This window comes from Rhinolophus hipposideros (assembly GCF_964194185.1).
Source record: "Rhinolophus hipposideros genome assembly, chromosome: 5".
NCBI classification, from domain to species: Eukaryota; Metazoa; Chordata; class Mammalia; order Chiroptera; family Rhinolophidae; genus Rhinolophus; species Rhinolophus hipposideros.
This window is the reverse complement of record NC_138051.1, coordinates 48347485-48366915: the sequence shown is the minus strand read 5'-3', so window position 1 is coordinate 48366915 and position 19431 is coordinate 48347485. Positions and strand designations below refer to the sequence as shown.

The 19431-nt window shown below is 35.8% G+C and overlaps 1 protein-coding gene across 1 annotated transcript in view; it reads right to left on the bottom strand.

Moving 5' to 3' along the window:
• Positions 1 to 19431, bottom strand: part of UNC13C (unc-13 homolog C) — a 497972-nt gene that overhangs the window by 223490 nt on the left and 255051 nt on the right. Inside the window, exons 13-14 of the mRNA XM_081047963.1 lie at positions 9773 to 9929; positions 550 to 618 (exon numbers count right to left, since the gene is read on the bottom strand). Of these exons, the coding sequence (XP_080904089.1) occupies positions 550 to 618; positions 9773 to 9929 (226 nt within the window). The remainder of the gene's footprint in view (positions 1 to 549; positions 619 to 9772; positions 9930 to 19431) is intronic.

Below are 19431 nucleotides of genomic sequence, written 5' to 3'. Positions count from 1 at the left end.
TTTTTGTGTGTGTGTGTGTGTGTGTGCGTGCATGCACATGTTTTTGTATGTTTCACCTGGAGGAAAAGTATAGAATTGTTCATAATGAAATCTGGACAGCTTCAGAAAAGCACATTGTTCTTATGTAGCATTAAGCAATGAGTCCCCATAGAAATCTCAAAAGCTGGGGAAATATCAGCAGGATATCTCAGAAACAAGGATGAGCTTTCAAGATGAAGACTGGACCACATGTCTATTTCATAGGAGTAAGTTAGAGGAGGGCCACTCAATCAGATGGTTATTAAAAGAATTATAAAAAATAAGCTATATACACATACGCGCGCGCACACACACGCACAGTATTGTTGCAAGCTTATGTGTGGTAAGGTACCTGAAGAGGGGACACCTGCTTGCTTACTTAGGGGACCCTTCTAGTGGGACAGGACCCGAGATCCCATAATCAGGATCTTTACTTTTTCATTACATAGCAAATAATTTTTTACAATATGACGAGAAATCATCTGAGTCACATACAACATTTAACCTTTAGGCAAATAATTTTGTACATACCCTATACTTTGACAGGTCAATCCTTAAAGAGTTATGCAACTGGTCCAGCAGTTTTATGAATTTTTCCCTCTGTACAAAGAAAACACAAAATGGGAGAATGAAAATAAATGGTCATTCTAAATGTAGTCCTTACAATAATTCTATAAGTTATTGTTCCCATTTTATAGAAAGGAAGGTTGAAATATATCAATGACTTGTCCAAGATCACAGAGCTGTATGTGACATAAATTCAGACTCAGGTCTCTGACATCAAATTCATACTCTTTCCAATAAATCACACTGGTTCTCGGTGGTGAATGAGAAAGTATCTAGAGATAGACAAGTGGATTGTCACTGTACTAATTCATAGTCAGGAAGAGAAAATATAACCCACCTCTTTCTACCCCCACACACCACCCTACCTCCCCAGAAATAAATTATAGTTTTTCATACTTCTCCCACCTATGAAAGTGGGAATAAGTATTGTTTTTTCAAAAACTATTTCAAAAAGCATTTTCCTTTTGGTAAAAAGTGCAGACTTCATAATCTGAAAGGATCCACTGCCTTTAAATTATGTTTATGATTTTGTGCTAAAAAAGTATAAAGTATCAGGGCAAAAATACTGATGCTTCCTTCTGATACTGTATCAGTGTTGGAATGACCTCTTCACAGAAGGATTTGAGGATGATAAAAATAAGAAGCTTTGTCAATAAACATAAGGATGGAGTTGTATGGATTAAACCAAGTACGTAAGGTAAAAACATCAAAGTTACATGTACAAATTTCATAGGTAGACCATTTCACCATTCTGAGTCTCAGGTTTCTAATCAAAAATGAAGAAAATAGGGGGGTAGGAGTAAATGACAGCAAAGATCTCTGCCTACATTAATATTCTGTAAACACTAGATTGCATTTTGGAAGATAGAGGCGAAAGTGGAAACTTTCCCTAATTTCACATGCAAGGTGGATTTATGGGGTATATAACGCTTATCCCTCAAAGACACTTATCTTGAAAGTGAGCTGAATATTAACAGGAGTTGATAAATTGTTCCTAAATTGAAATTTCAATTTTCTGAATATACTGCCCTCATCAGGTTTACACATCAGTGAATAAAGTTTGAGTATTGCCTCTGGGTTAGCCCTTATGGAAGCAATAAAGAAGGAGCCTAAGAAATGAACCTTGCCTTCCAAAAACTTGCCACTTGTTAGGCAGGTAAGACTCTCCAGTAAAGCTACTGGAAAATGCAGGTGAGTCGAATTCCTTAGATTTTGCTTTCCCGTTTTCCATCATACCTTACCAGGGGAGCAGGTGACCTATACTGTCCTTTATTCACCTTGTATCCCTCATTCATGTGGGTCAGTGGCTCGCAATCAAAATAGAAAAGAACAACTATAATCATTAGTTTATGCCACAGTAAAGTTAATCATCCAATGATTGGAAAAGTCAACGTGTTCATGTCCTATCTCTGACCTCTTTATCTGACCTCTGTGATTAGTACAAATCATCAAAAAAGCTGACATGACCCTAGTGGACCATGCCATGCCCCAAATCAATGGCCCCCTTACAATACCCTGGGCCCCACTGTTCTGGTTGCCCCATATCCATTTATCCAGTCTTCCTTACTAATAGATCCTCATGAGTCAAATGTGTCCACTTTGAAATGCCCAATTCCCCAGACCTCTTTTCCTCCAGGAATGGCCATGTAGTATGATTTGGGCCAATGAGATGTGTACAACTTATTAAAGGGGATGGACTCAGCTAGCATATTATCAATGAATTGGAAAAATTACAAGAGTGCTCTTGGCAGACAGTATTTGTTGTGTTAGTGTTCGCTACATACTTCTTTTGTCAGGCTTTTTCCATTTGCCCTCTGTGTTTCTCTCCTTCCCTACCTTAAACACAGGCTAGAAACTAGAAGGTAAAACAGCCATCCTGTGCCTAGAAGATGAAAAGCTAAACACTGGTAAGCATGTTGGAGCAAGAATCTAGAAGGAGTTCCCACACCTCACCCTAGCCATCTTTGCCCACCTTTTCAAAAAGTTATAATCCTGAGCAGCTACACTGCTCAGGTACCTCTGGACTTAGGTTACATGGAAAAAAAAATATCTTACTTAGTTAAGCTTGTTTAATTGAGTTTCTGCTTCATACAGCTGAACAGAATTCTGACTGATACAGATCACACATTTAGTCTAGCTACCTAGGTCGTCAGTAACCAGCTGGAAAATTTACATTCAAGGAAAATAGAAAACTGTGGAGAAAACTGCCAGGCTTGTTGTCACACAATCTCAAACAATATCAGCTGATGTGAAATTAAAAAGTGTGCTGCTGATTGAATCTTCATAGAGAGCTTTGAAACAGCAGGACAGCTTGGAATTTAATTTTGTCTTCCATATTTCTATTTAACGAGAGTGAGACTGCCCTTGTAAGAGCAGAGAAAGCCTACTACCTGCATACTATGATTTGAGGGATAAAAGAATGTGTGATTAAAGAATGTTTCCCCTGCAGGCCATGCTCCAATATCAGAAACTGCCACATTATTCGGTTCTTTGCCTTGGGTAGACTACATCTGCATGGTATTTGGTAGGGGTCAAATCAATAACAATAATACCAAGTATTATCGGTTATCAAAAATTTAGATTTAGTTGATAAGAATAACTCTAGAACAGGTGTCAGCAAACTGTAAAGAGACAAACAGTAAATATTTTCAGCTCTGTGGTCTTTGTGACAACTATTAACTCTGCTGCGTTGTAGCACAATACCTCCCATAGAGAATACATAAACAAATGGGCCTGGTTGTTTTCCAGTAAAATTTTGTTTATGGACACTGAAATAGGAATTTCATATGATTTTCATGTGCCACAAAATAAGTCTTCTCTTGATTGTTCTTTAACCATTCAAAATGTAAAATTCATTCTTAGCTCATGGGAGATACAAAACTAGATGGTGGCCAGTTTGGGCCCATGGACAGAGGGGGGATTGTGAGTAGAGGGAGGCAGTTGCTATTCCCAAGCACACTCTTAGTAGTCCCCCTAGGATGCTGGGAACTGGAAGGAAAAGCTCTGATAAGGAAGGGGTGTAAAAACCCCTGTACCATCTTCAGCTTCTCTCTTCCATTCCTTTCTTTCTCAGTATCTCACTCCAATAGAGGGGGGGTAGATATAACCTGAAGCTAATGATGTGTAAACTTTAGGGACCCTCACTTGTTTCAGCTTTCTTGGGAGCCTTCTTAGGTTTTCATAACATTCGCAAGAATAAGATAAAAATTATTCTGACCTGGACTAGCAAGTTGTAAAATCCTTTTCTAGATCATACCAAAAGCAGTCATTAAAGAAGAACATTTCAAATAGAAGTAATACATGGGCTATTTTGATAATTTAATAAATGTTAAACACATGAAGATACTGGACATATATTTATATTTCTTGTTGATTTGAGATTAATATGGATACCAACAAGAGATACCATAAAATTATAAAATGCTATACAATAATGCTGCCAATCACACACTAATAAATGGCATTAATTCAAAGAGTATTTAAGGAGTCACTTCATAGGCAAACTTTAAAAACATTGAGGTGTTATCATTCACTGACCAAGATGGCTTAGCACTTCCCTCAGTTTGGCTAAACTTTAGACAGGCTTCTTTATGACTCTAGGTCCTGACCACCCTTTTTTATATTTAGAGTATTTTCTTTAGAAAGCTTATTATTATAAATTCTTTCTCTGCCTCTTTAAAATGTGAAACTTTTGAAAAGTCTCATGCCAGTTTTACAACCTAGAAATGTCTTCCTCAAGTACCTGGGACCCACACGTTTGAAATGTAATCACCCAAGATACAGCAACCCTATCTCCCAGGCTCAGTGGGAGTGGAGGAGACTGACTCCTGTGGGTGCCGATTAGCAAACACAGATGGTCTATTCACAGAAAAAGACACTGGCAAACTCAATTCAATATGCTTGACACATCCCATTGATCAACATTCCCCCTGAAATCAACAGGTGCTTTTCCTCTAGCTTATTCTAGCCCTTAAAAACTATTTCTTGTTTTAGTGGAAACGAGGTGGGTCTGAGCTCTGGCCTCTTTCCCTTATTGCAATCGCCTTAAATAAAGTCTTCCTGGCTTGTTTGACTTTTGTTGAGTGCAATCTTTGTTTTGACATCCCACATGAAAAAAACATAATAAAAAGCTTTCCCAAGTTTAATGAAAGTCATTAAACATGGCATTGTCGATGAATTATGAAAGTAAAAGAAACGTTTCTAAAGCATCAATTTTAAATGTTTGATCAACTCTGCTAGATAAAAGTGGATTATCTTTTTTTTATTAGTTTCAGGTGCACAAGACAAAGTAATATTTAGATGTTTATCATTTATATCCTTCACACTGTGTGAACCCCCCTCCCCCATCCACTACCCCTCTGACATCGCACCGAGCCATTACGTTTCCACTGTCTCTATTCCTAATGCTGTACTCCACTTCTTGTAAGTATATACATACATATATATACATATGTATGTAAAATTATAGTTGGCATTCATTATGGTTCAGCTTCAGGTGTACAGTGCAGTGATCAGGCATCTACATCATCTCTGGATTATATTTTTTAATAAAAGTTATATTTCAGAATTTTTGTCAGATGAAAAAGCAATCCAGCATCCGTAGTCAAAAACTGTAGAAAACACTCTTAGAGGTGAGTCAGGCAGTTAATGAATGAAAATATTGTGTTATTTTGATGGAATTTTTAATGTCTGTGGAGTCTGTCTTATTACAATTTATTGTGATTTATTTTTATTAGAAATGAATATTAATTTTACATCAAATTTTCTGTTGACAATTTTCTATTCTTCTTTTCAAAGAAAGTGTCATCATGTTGCATAAGGTTTAGGCAGCTCAAAAACTAGATCCACTTCTGCCCAGAACTAATCATTTGGCAAGTCATAAAGAAACAATTTCTTCCAAAATGTTTTCCACATTCATTCCCTCCTTTGCCACGTCACTTCATTTACTCTATACCATTGTCTACATGCAGCACCACTTTGTCTTGGTAAGACTAGCACAATAGCCTTCGAATTTCTACCTCGTTCTTCTGTGTTCAATAGCAAGAACTGGTTTATTCATTCCTCCTTTCTTCAGTGTGGCTGCCTGTAGTTTTGGGAGTAGGAAACTAAATGCCATATTTCTCAAACTCGTCTGCAGATAGGTTTCTGCAATTATCTTAGTGTGTGCCTATTAGATGCATGCACAGCTGCTACTTTCGCAAAGCAGTTGCGAAGGAGATGGGGGCCCACTTCCAGCATCTTGGTTTAGCTCTGACGCTAAGTAAAGTCCTGGAGACATTTGCTTCTCAGTCTCTGGCCACTAGCTTTGATATTTGAAGAAGACAGCTGCACTGGCAATAGAAGCAGCCTTCTGATTCTTTGCCATACCGACAGTAAGGAAACTCAGAGCTTCTCTTGTAAATAAGTTTCATTGTGATATTTTAGGAATTATTACAGAAGGATCCTTCTCCAGTCCTTCAGATGATATTGCAAGCATCTAATTCTCTGTGCCAAACTCCTTTTTAGTTAAAATTGCTAGGAGGTTTCTATTACTACAGCTGAATTCTGTCTGATAAACATTCCCTCTCCCTTCTGTAATTTTTCTTCTACAGAGTGATCTAAATAAAAAAATGGTATCAAATTATACTGTATGCTTTAAGAATGAGGTCCAAACTTCTTAGGGGGCATTAAAGACCCTCAACAAGTAGTGTCAATCCAATTATAAAGCTTCCTCTTATACTTCCATATTTATTTATTTATTTATTTATTTATTTATTTATTTCCATTTTTAATTCTATCTGCCACACTCAGGAGGCAGGCTATCTTATACAAACTTCTTTGAACATATTTTGCATCTTAACTTCCCCTTGTCTTTACTCAAATACCTTCCCAGTCCTACCATAGTGTTTCTACAACTTCTTGGACTTTGAAAAATATTACTCATCCCTAAAAGTCCTGTTCTTTTTGTCAAGCTTCCATGAGCTTCTGAAGAGAATCAATCACTTGCTTTCTTCAATCTCAAAGCAAATTTATAACTATGAGCTCCTTTGCACTTATCACATTTTAGGAGTGACTTATGGTTATTATTACACATGGTTATGTGACTATCCCATTAGCGTATTAGCCCCAGACAGAAGAGGTCAGTATCTTTTAGTCCCTCTGCTACCTGCCATAATGCCTTATATAAGGTATCACATAAACACACATTGAATGAACAAGTGAACAAAAAAGACCATATGTAATGCCCCCCCAAAGTGTTTAGTAGTATATTTGATTTTGCCTGCATTGGCTGTGTTAAAGAAGGGGTGTATGCTCAAGGAAAAAAAAACTGAGATAGATGAACATCACTTTTATTAATGATGTATTTACTATTGTACATTATATTGTACAATATTTTATTGTCTTAAGTTAACTAAGTCACTAAATGCAGTTCCTAAAGACTTTTCTTCAAAGTTGAAACACTGAACCCCGTTTCATGGAGTATTCATTCTTCCTTTCCAACTGTTCAATCTCAACTCCCTCACTAACCAATGACCTCCTAATTGGCAAATGCCATGGGCTCATTTATTTCCCATCTGATTTGAAACTTTTGCAAGAGCTGATGACGCTACATCTTCCCCTTTTCTCAAAATAGTTAACCTTGCCTTTCATAATATCACATTTTTATTATCATTTTCATTCAATTTCTTTAACTATTTTCCTCAGCAAACTTTGCTGTCCACTCCTCTCCACACTGAAGGGTTCTGTCTTTTTCACTTTATTCTTGAACATTTTCATCCAAAACTTGAATTCAAGCAACACTGGTACACAAAAAAGTTTGAATTTATAAGAGTAATGATTTCCTTTTTAAAAATATTTGTTTGACTATACTCAGAGGTAAAAAAGCTTTTTCCATGGTTTATTTTTTGGAGAAAAATGTCTGGGTTACAACTTTAAAAAGGATAAAGAAGGGCCAATACAATAGTGCTTCTAAGTCACAAGTGACAGTATCAGCTTCAGAAGTCAGGTCAATAAGAAATTTAGGCCCTAAAGTGGACGTGGGTGACATTATACTTAGATATATTTGATTGTGCAACTAGCACTGTTTTCAATAGGTAGAGAAAAATATGGTTACATCTGCATAATGAGTCACCAATTTATCAAGATGGCATTTGAAGATTTCTTTTTGACCTTGTTCTATATATAATAAGTTATTTCATTTACAAAATGAAGTTTGTTATAACCATGTTGCTGCTGAAACACTGAAAAGTACTGAAATCAGTTTGATTTCTTTTCTTTGGGTCAGTGTGAAGTAAAAGAGCATGCTACCTCATTTTCCTCCATGTAGTTTTTATAGTGGATATTAATCATATACACACATCCTCTTTCTCAGTGGTAGAAAGTCTCAGTGTTCCATAAAGTTGGCTTATTCAGTACAATGTAGCCAGGCAGAATATTAAAAGCAAAACAATTTCATAACACTGAATGATTTATGTTACAGGTAAAATCCCAAGACAATAATACTGTTACCAAGATGAGGTTTTTAATGACAAAACTGTTCTGTGATCTGGTATTGGTCATGATGGTATTTTCTTGAGCTGGCTAGGAAATGTTCTTTGGTGCCACATCTTATAAGAGTCAATTTATCTTAACAAAAGTAGCTGATGGTACACTGTTTATACTGTAGACATGGCAGTAGAGACAAAATCCTTATACCTTGCTTACAGAGAGCACATTCAGCTTTTACAAACTGCCTTACTGTCTTTTACCTCAGTTTATTTTCATCTTGAATTTGAGAAACATGTTAAGAGTAATAATTGTTATCTTCACTGAGCTGCTTGAGAAACTGAGGCTTGAGCAAGTAAACTAACTTCCTAATTTTGAGTATACATTCAAACCCCTTGACTCCTAATCCAGACAGTGTTTTCTTCTACTAGTATTGATTTTGATATGTCATTAAATATTAACTTTTTCCTTTGATTTTCTCCAACACATCTCACACACCTCACATACATTTTCTTTTAGATGCAAAGGACAGGAAAATAATAAATACAGCAGCACATTTTCTCTTTTATTTTTCTACTGACTTTACACTATTTTATTTGCTGGGTTTCTTGTGTGTGTGTGTGCTCTATGATACATATACCCAAATTTGATTTCTAACAACATGATCAATATCAAAAATCTATTCAGTGAACCACTTTGGAAGTTCAGTGGGAAAAGTAACTGTAGTATCATAGAAATCACTTTCCTGCAATGGATCTTAGTTTCCTCCGAGAGAGAGAGAGAGAGAGAGAGAGAGAGAGAGAGAGAGAGAGAGAGAGAGAGAGAGAGAGAGAGGAAAAATGCCTGCTTTGCAAACATATTGAACAGAGCTACTGGCCTACCCAGTTGCCCTGACCAAAACCTTGGGAATCTTTCCATCTTTCCAGGCATTTTCCCCTTTTGCCATCGCTGCCCGCTTCCCTAAAGACATCAAGTGCTATTGATTTTATGTCCTGAAATGTTCTTAAATTTGTCCTTCCTTCTCTATCTCCACTAATTCTGTCTTAGTTAGATCTTCACCACTTTATTGGGGTTACTATTAATTATATTGTATTTCCTGTCTCATCAATTTCAACTTAATTATGCCTTTAGAGAATGAGTTCCAGTGACAGGTGCAATAGATAAATACTTGGGACTCCTTAATATCCCCGCATTTCTACTTTTCAATATGTTCTTGATGCATTTGAATACTTCAGGTGGACAGTCTTAAGTAGGTACAGATAGTTCAGTTAGACTCTTCATACACCTACAATTTTTTATTTAGAAGTGCTGTTATCCATCAGCACCAGTAAGAAACAACAGGAAGTGCAAATGGAGCCTAATACTAGGTTCCAGAGAAGTCAACCAAGCTCCCATTTGCCAGGAGACAGTGTCTGCAGTGGCGATTCCCAAATTTGCACACATGTAGAATTTCCTATAAAATATCAATGCTCTCACAAAATGTATGTTTCCCCCATTGGAAAAGGTCATTCCAGATATGGAGATTTAATCTAATGAAGATGCCTACTGACTGTTATTTCACTGAATATGTTTCCAATGAACTTTTAGTTTTAGCCCAATTATACTGAGATATTCCCTAAGATATACCTTCTGCAATGAAATTCTAAGAATATCTTGAACGTCTCTTGAAAATGTAACTCCCAAAAGTTCCTAGGAATTTTAAATTTGACAAAACAATACTTACTCCAAAGTTGGTAGCAGCAAATCGATCTGAGGCAGAGACCTGTACATTTGTTGCGACTGTTGTATGAGCATAGAACGCATTTATATTCGCCAGCAAGGTGCTCATGACAGCAGGGACACCCGGGCACATGTATTTAGAAGACAGACATGAAAAGTGACTGCAAGACAAAAATATGAAGCGCTTTTAGAACAGAAATTAATTAATTTACATAACAGCATATCCTCTAACATCAGCAATTAAATAATTCCTCGACTACATCTATGAACAGGGGAGAAAACTCCCATAATTTCTAACTGAAAGAGAAAGCAATTTCAGCCTTTTAACAATTTCTCACAAATGAGCAGTGGCTTACTTATATTGTGATTTTTCCAGAGATGAGTGCATAAACCCTTTTAACTGTGAGAGTGTTGTGTGTACACACCAAAGGTACAATTGTCAGTGGAACCCACCACAGATGGGAGGCAGTAGTCACAGGGGATTCTCCTTCTCTCCAGCAACTATGTCACCCCTTGTATCAGTTCCTGAAATGCTGTATTTCAACCAGAACGTTTTTCACACTTGTATTCCCCTCCCAGGGATGAAGCAAAAGGCCCTCTTTGAACAGCACATTGATTGAACAAGTGAACTTAATATTGGCCTTGAGTCTATTTTGTGTGCTTTTGTCATAAAGGATTATCTTCCATAAGCAGTTCTGTTTTCCAAGAATTCTTCTAACACCAGGATTTAATTAAGCAAACAGATGACTAGTGAGGACAGACTGCATTGTGCCAGCTTTATACTTACGACCATTGCTGTTAAATCTTGAATAATAGTATCACATGCAGACATCAGAAGCAATACATGTTCAACTGTGTTACTTCTCTCAAGAAAACCTGTTTTATTTGAACTATCACAAAAGACTTGAAAATTGATAGCACAGCTTATGATAAAAGTGAAAAGATAAAATACACACGGAGGAAATAAATTTTCAGCACATAATCTGAATCTGTTTCCCTCATGTCTCGGTAATTTATCTTCCACCTAAACATCAGTGATTTGTGTACTGCTGACACAAACACAATTTACACACGAGTACATAAATAACTTCCCTGAATAGCACCTTAACAGAAATGGACGGTGTTCCTACAAATGCCGGCTTCTCTTAGATCTCAGCCAGGCCACTCTCCGGGCTTCTCATCATACTAGTTAATAAAAGTAGGTTAAAGTCTGAAACATGGATCTTTGAGGATCATAAATAACAATATATGTCATGAGGGTCACATCATTGGTGCACATTAATTATGGAATTACATTTATCACTGATTGTTTCTTTTAGGTGAATGTTACATATTTTGACTTTATTATACACTAAATTAATTATAGTTAATATCAATGAAGAATACCACCAATGATATAAAGATATTAAAAGTAGAAATTATTAAAAAAATATTAAGTTAAATTAAAACAATATTAAAAGTAGAAAAAAATTAAAAACCCTTCTACTATGCTACATTTCTTTCTCCCCCCTAACAATTCATAAAGGATTATATTTGTTAGACCCCAGGTAGAGGTCAAGAGTTGCAGAATATGCATGCCTAAATGTAATGACGTGGGGGATGGCAAAAGGAAAACACACAAACCTGGGGGAACAAGAGATATAGAAACATCAATTGTCAAAATAAGCTGCTGAGAAACTCATAGGCCACAAGCTCACTATCCTAAGCATGCATTTTCTTTTGAAAGCGATACAAGAGGTCTCCAGAATGAATAATCTTGTCCTTGGTTTCCAAAAGAATCGATGCCCTCCTAATGCAGACATGATACTTCATCTTGACTTCTTGTAGCTGCCACCATGTGATTGTTGGTGCCCAAAAAAGGTGACAGCAAAAGCTTAGCAGGTACTTTTAACAGAAATAATGGAGGAACATATAAATATCCTGCTTCAGGGGCTCATAGTGTGAATTTCATAGTGAAATAGAAAATTTTATATCGAGGATGATGCAATTATTAAACATCGCTCACTGCTTCAAAGCCATCTGAGGGGAAAAGGGTGAGATATGGAAAGACTGGGTAGATCAACAACCAAGCTTTGCCTATTTTACACTTTAAGTTGGTTAAGCCAATATCTTAATGATGAAAATGTCCTATGAAATTGTGCTTTGAGGACCCCAAAACAATGTTTTACAATCAAAATGATAATAAATTAAATAAATATAAGTTAAATATGAAAATTTATGGGTATTATAGTCAAAGCCATGTATATTAATGTAATTAATTGTGAGTTATCTTAGTTTAATGCAATCCTTGCTATGCATTTATCATTCATGTTAATATATATTATTCACAAAAATTAGAAAAAGAGTGAAATATACTGTTGTCCACGCTTTAAACTTTTCTTTAAAAATATAACTTCGATTTATAGCCAAATAGAATTATAAAGTTTTCTCTTATTAGAATTGATTAGAAATAGAATTATAATTTATTCTCATGTTTTTCTACTCTTTAACCTTTCATCTACTTTTATATTAAAGACATCTGGACAGAGTACTCTCCCTTCATTGACTATACATTTATTGTATCTCTGAGATTATTCATGGTAGGGATGTAGAGTCGATTAAAATATGGTCCTGGTATAAAAAATGCATGCCCTAGTTGAGAGGCACACACATTAAACTCTAATTTTGTCATAAAAGAAAAAGTGCTATTACAGAGCTGTCTAAAGGTTTAGGTGGGCCATGGATAGGAGTGAGTCCTGGAGCTAGAGGGCAAAGGTACAAAGGCTGGACTGAATTCTCTAGTGGTGAGCCCACTACAGGAAAAGCCAGACTGAAAAGAGTGAGCCAAGGTCTAGAGGATCAGAGTTTATGTAATAGCCATGGAAGAGAGAAGCGTTTGGTGTCCCTCGAACTTGGTTCAATAAATATTTTTTGAATTTGTCTGATTGTCAGACACTGTATTAGGCATTGGGTATACAGTAACAAATTCACTTATAGATCAGTGGAAGAATCAGTCACACAAGAAGTAATACAGTTATGAGAAAGTAATAAGAAAGAAAAGCATAACAGAATGCTATGAGACACTCAGTTAGAGTATGTATTAGAGTATGTAGAGCCTGACATCTTGAAACGAGCCTGGGCTCCAGTTAATACATAACTGAAATAGCCAAACCAAGCATAGGGTTTGTTATCACTGATATATACTGAGGAATGAAATACCAGCAGTACAAACCAAGGCAAAACGGGTAAAAAATAACACACACAAAATATTGTGTACAGTGTATCCTAGAAGTTTTAGGTGGAGTCCAAATTTCCAGGAGAATCTTCTAGGCCTAGTATGAGCAGAGACAAGGCAAGGGGGCATGCAGAAGAGTCTTGTGCAATACCTTAGGCAAGGTAAACCCATTATGTAGGTCAAAAGACTTTTTCAAGCAAAACTAAAAATTTTACAGAGTTAATGTAATAAAAAATTATCTCCAAGAAACTCTAGTTGTTTACATGGAGTAGGAAGTGACATCATGAGAGGTGAATTTAAATAGATTAATTTGGTTGGCAGGAGATTTTAGGAGGATGGGTTTAAGGAAGGTAAGACCAGGGAAGAGTCCAATTAGGAGACTGAACTAGGGCAGTAGCTATAGAAATAAAGAGGGGGGGCATGAATTTGAAAAATACTGAGAGAGGAAAAACGGTCAAGACTTGGTGATTGATAAGAAGTGAGAGATAGGAAAGAAAACTGCTTAAGTTCCAAGGTTTCAGTTTGCAAGACTGGGTTCACTTGGTCATCTGCCAAGTGAACTAGGAACTGAAAAGGAGACAGGAATTGTATGGTGGAGATTATGATGTGGTTAGTTGAGTTGGAGCTTACGGTGCTTATAGAGCTTCCATATAAGAATGTCCATCAGGTTATTGGAGCTATGGACTGGACACTTAGATTTGGGGGTCATCAGCATGTAGGACTCAATGAAAATCATGAACAAGAATAAAATCATTCCAGAGTGATTATGTAGACGGAAAAGAGAAGTGTCAGGAATGGAACCTGGGAAACAACATATAAGGCACTAGAAGGAAGGAGAGTAAATTCTGTGATGGAGACAAAAATAAATAAATAAATAAATAGATAGATAGATAGATAGATAGATAGATAGATAGATAGATAGATAAATAAATAAATAAATAAAGGAAAGCTAGCATGCTGGAACCAGGGAAAGCATGAGAATAAGAGGTTTGAAGAGTAAAAGATGAACGGTGCTGCTAAATGCAGTGAAAAGGTCTTACAAGGACAGAAAATAGACTGTTGGATTGGGCAGGTAAACATCATTGTGATCTTAACAAGTTCAATGTTAGTGGGGTAACCGGCGTTTGCACTAAGAGGAAATAGGATGGAAAGTGAGGAGGTACCAGGGATGATCCAGTTAAAGCGGGTAAGGCCAGATTTGGTTGGTCTCCGGCTAAGGACTTTTGACTTTCTCAGGTGGACTGGACAGAGTTAGCTGTGTTTCTTTTTCAGAGGGAATTGACATGATAACATAAATTTGGAAAGATGACTCTGAAATGGTATAAAGGTAGCTTTAAACGAGTAGGTATTGGAAGCAAAAACACAATTGAGGAGATGTAGACGCACAAAATGACACTTTTGTCCTGCTACCAATATGACTAAGCACTTCATATACCACAGTTTGAAGGAACAAAATATTTTGCACCTTGAAAAAAATCTAAAAATTACAGAATTACACTATTTTGATCTCGAAAATATAAAACCTTGCATATTTCTCTGAAAACTGAACTTTCCTAGTAAGACAATTTTCAACTTTATTTTACCTGTTATAGCTAAAAATTTATAATATCCTCTTAAAATATGAAAACCAGGTGCAAAAGCCACCATTTCCACCAAAAACAATATAAAAACACCAAGTAAACTATGTCACCTTAGAAACGTTATCCTTTTGTATTGTTTTGCTGAGAGCTTCTGAAGTCTGACTCCTTCCCTGTATTTGTTGCAATTGAATATTTCTTTCCTTTTTTCCCCAAGGTCACAGAGCAAGTAATGTGATTAAAAATTGGTGTTTAGGTAATGTATGTTCAGAACTATCTCTCTTAACCACTAGCATATACCTAATCTTAATTTATCCTCCTCCCTCTCTCGTCAATGTTGTGTATTACTTGTGTATGTATCTGTTTCTTTCAGAATGGGTTTAGTTTATGCTCAGTAGTCATCTTATCCACTGAGCCTCTAGCATAGTGTTTTCTTGTGCACAGGAGTGGACCAAGCATGTATTAATGAAAGCAATGTGAGCCAAAGATATTATGTATGAGCTCACTTACCTTGAGTGTGACAGTTCATCAAAACACCCAATTGCTTTGAGAACATTTGGTTGAAGTGCATAGCAGTTAATGCAGTATGATGACGACAGCTTTGAAGGTTAATAGTATTTTGATTATAATCGATATAGTACTGAGAGCAGTATTTAAAAATTTTCAGAGCACTAGGCATGTACTCATCTTAGAGAACTGAAAGAAATATTTTATTTTCTGAATAAAATTTAACTGAGATGATTTCTGGGGTATAATGGGAAGTAGCTAGCTGTACATGATTCACCTCTCTAAATCTTCCATGGGGAGTGGGGGGAACAAAGGACATAAAGTCATACCAGCACTGGCAATCAGGTTTACCAATCAAATATTTTTCAATATCTGGGAGGGACTTAGCCTAACTTTCAGGTGGCTGACTAGATTAAGAGATATTTTATTCAGTGACAAGCGTCTAAACTCCTAGTGTACTAACCTGACTAGAGAGGAAATGAGAGGCTATTTCTAGGAACCATACACTATAAACTCCTATATCAGAGATCTGAGGCCAAGGCTGTCGACCAGCAAGGCTCTCAGCCCCTCCCTGATTCTATTCTAATGACTTCCTGAGCCAGTGAATCTGTCTCTTGTTTCCCACACGTTCTCACTCTGTATCCATTAAAGACTATATAGCTCCTAAGATTGTAATACAGCCTGTACAATAGGGAATAGGCAATGGGAGTTGAAGCTAGTCAGAAGAAAGGACTAGAAGAACACTGGAAACAGTATACCCGATACTTGGGATAATATGTGATCTTTTATGTTCTGCTTCTAGCAAGACAAGAATTACAGATTGTTTATATTATCCAGGAAAAAAAAATCCAGCTCTTATACTTAGAGCACCCACCAATAGCAACAGGTGAGTGTCTTTTCCCAGTCTAAAGGAGAGGTGCATTTGAACAGTCATGGCAAAGAGTGAAACATTTTTAGAGGCTTGCCTGCCAGTTTAAAGGCTGCAGGTGAATGCGGACAACACACAGGTGGACAACAAATACTGATTCAAAGGAACCCTGTAAGTTACCAACAAGGAGCATGCATATTCACATGCACACGCATATTCACATATGCATACAGCAAAGACAATCAAAAACTTGGTAGAAAATATTCTTAACTAAAATGGTCACAGTGTTATCTCTGGGTGGGACTACAGACTTTTTTATTTAAAAATATATACTCTGTATCATTAATTTACTATTAGCAGAGTTTATTTTTCTAATCGGAAAAAATATACACATGTGATATATATTTTAAATGTTGTTAATTCAACCTTTGCCCTATTGTTGATTTTACAAGTCTCTTTGTAACTTTGAGCGCCAATAACAAAATAATCCAACTCCTTTTTAAATTTTTGTTTAATTAAAGCAAATTTTTCTTTATGCATATTTTTTCTTTTCTAAAAAAACTATATAACTAAAGTATATAATGTAAAACGGTGTAACATATATTCTTTAAAGTGTCATTAAACACAATTTTTGTGGAAGAAATCAAACAAATCACCCATAAAAATATTTTTTCAAAATTTATCATAGAACTTACTAATATCTGTTTAATAAGAACAAGCAAAAAAATACTATAAAATCACTATGAAATAGATATCAGTTTGATTTCACTAAATATACCAAAAATTATTTTAAAGATATTAATGGAATGATCTTGGTTCATAACTTCCTAAGACAAAATGCAGGAATGAGAATGGTGAAGATATGAACATCAAATCCAGTATTAAGTGAAGATATGAACATCAAAGATATGGTGAAGATATGAACATCAAATCCAGTCCTAAGGCTACTTTTCTTACCATTAGACTTTTACATCAGTTTTAGTATCAAATTAGCATTACTATGGTGTTTTTCTTGTAAGCTGATTAAAACTGTAAGCAACAAAATTTTTATTATTTAAAACAACAACAACAACATATGTAGATCAAAGTTACAAATACGAACCTCCTAAACTTGGTCAGATAGGTTGCATGCATCTCAATATACCTGAAGACTAAAGACACAATACTTGGGAAGTAGTTGTCGTCTCTTAGAACTTATATTAAAATGTTCTCCCCAGAACTAGTGACTGGGGAGTTCAACTATCATTTGGAATACCAAGACTAAAAGTTCAAACATTTGATATTATCAAAAAGTCAACAAACAAGTGTTGATGAGGATGTGGCTAAAATAGAACCCTTATGCATGGTTGGAGGAATTGTAAATTGGTGAAGCCACTATGGAAAACAGTATGGAGGTTCCTCAAAAAATTAAAATTAGAACTACTGTATGACCCAGTGATTTCACTTCTGAGTATTTATCTGAAGAAAATGAAAACTCTAATTGAAAAAGATATATGCACCCCTATGTTCAGTGCATCATTATTTACAACAGCCAAAATATGGAAGCAATCTAGGTATACACGGATAGACAAATAGTTAAAGAAGATATGGGACATATATAGAAAATGGAATATTACTCAGCCATAAAAAATGAAATCTTGCCATTTGGGACAACATGGATGAACTTGAGGGCATTATACTAACTAAAATAAGTCAGACAAAGACAAACACCATATGATTTCATGCATATGTGTTATATAAAACTGATAGTTGCCAGATGAGAAGGGGTTGGGGGATAGATGAAAAAGATGAAAGAGATTAAGAAATACAAATAGCCAGTTATAAAAACAGTCACAGAGATGTAATGCATAGCATAGGGAATATAGTCAATAATATTGTGATAACTATAGATGGTACCAGATGGGTACTAGACTTACGGTGATTATTTCAAAAGTTATATAACTGTCTAATCACTATGTTGTACACCTGGAATTAATATGATATTGTTTGTCAACTATAATTAAAAAATAAAGATATGCATAAAAATTTAAGCATTTGCTATTAATTGAAAATGAACAAAACACTAAAACTCAGAAACAGGATTTCCAGGTCACTATGATGAGTATAATCTTCTCTCTGGTTGGTAAAAATACCTGACTTTTCAAAAACTGTGAGTAGGAGCATGATAAGTTAAAGACAGTACTTTTTGGTACCAAACAAAAGTCTACATTAAACTTGCCTTTTCATGTTCACTTTTAACCCTTAATGATAAGTAATTAGGCAATTGGTACAATAAAGGTAGTAGTATGCATCAAAGTATACATTTCTTAGATAATTGAAGGGGGGAAAATGAAAAACAAAAGACACATTTCAAAGAGGGAAAGTAATAATCATGGTTAGAGGATACACTTCTTGAAAAGCGAAGAAATGGTCAGCATATTACTTTCCTTTTTGTATGTGGGGTGGACAATAGAGGGATTCTGGCAGGCGAATATAGTTATAGGTACCACGGCATAGAGATGATTCATTCTAATCCTAGTCTTGTTCTGTGACCTTAGAAAAGTAATGTCCTCACTCCTAGATTCAGTTTCTCCATCTGTAAAATGAAGGTCTAATCTTTACAAGCTCTAACATGCCATGCATCTCTGAACACAGCACACTGTGTCCAGTCATGCACATTACTTCTTCCTACTATCAACATATAATTTTATTGATGCCCATGGTTAGTAGAGATGACCAGAAAGCAGGGGACAAGGAAGTCATCCTAAAGCATCTTTTGCTTTTTGATAGTTTTCAGCTAACAGGCTTCTACATGGTCTTCAATTTGGCAAAGTGTCTGTCTGTCCCTGAGTTTGTATGCCCTTTCTTTATGTGAAGTTACTACCAAGGCAAACTTTCTTGTTTCTAACCATCTCCTTGAAAATCACTTCCTTTTAAATGCTGCAGTTCCAATACTACTTAAATTATTCTAAGGGGAAGAAGGGAAACAGAATTAAAATTAGAAGTAACAATTTAGAATGGCTGCAGCAAATGACCCCTTTAAAGAGTACACCTTCAAATAAAAAAGGTCAGAAAGTGTTACTGTAATTTCTGGAAATGCTTAACATTTGCCTGCAGACTTGATTAAAAACAATTAGTTAGTGATGTTAAAATCACTTGACTTTGCTCTTGCGAGAAAATGGGGTTAGTGTCAAACCAATTTAGCAAATGGAATCTCAGTTCCATGGAAAAAGTTGGAGTAACAAATTCCAAAAAGATGATGCTTAAATTGCCAGTAATGAGATAGTTACTGGCATGTTTCCAGCTGAAGCAACTGCTACAACACTATCAACTATTAGTTCTCAGAATATTACTGGCAAAATATTGGGAAGTCCTGTACCTCAAATTACACAACTGGATTCAACTTCACATGCTATTGTTTTGTAAGCATCTTAATGGGAAAAAAGAAATCATCTAACTCACCTGCCTTTTCATGGATAATTGTACCTAATCACACCCATCTTGTGGTTTTCAAGGGA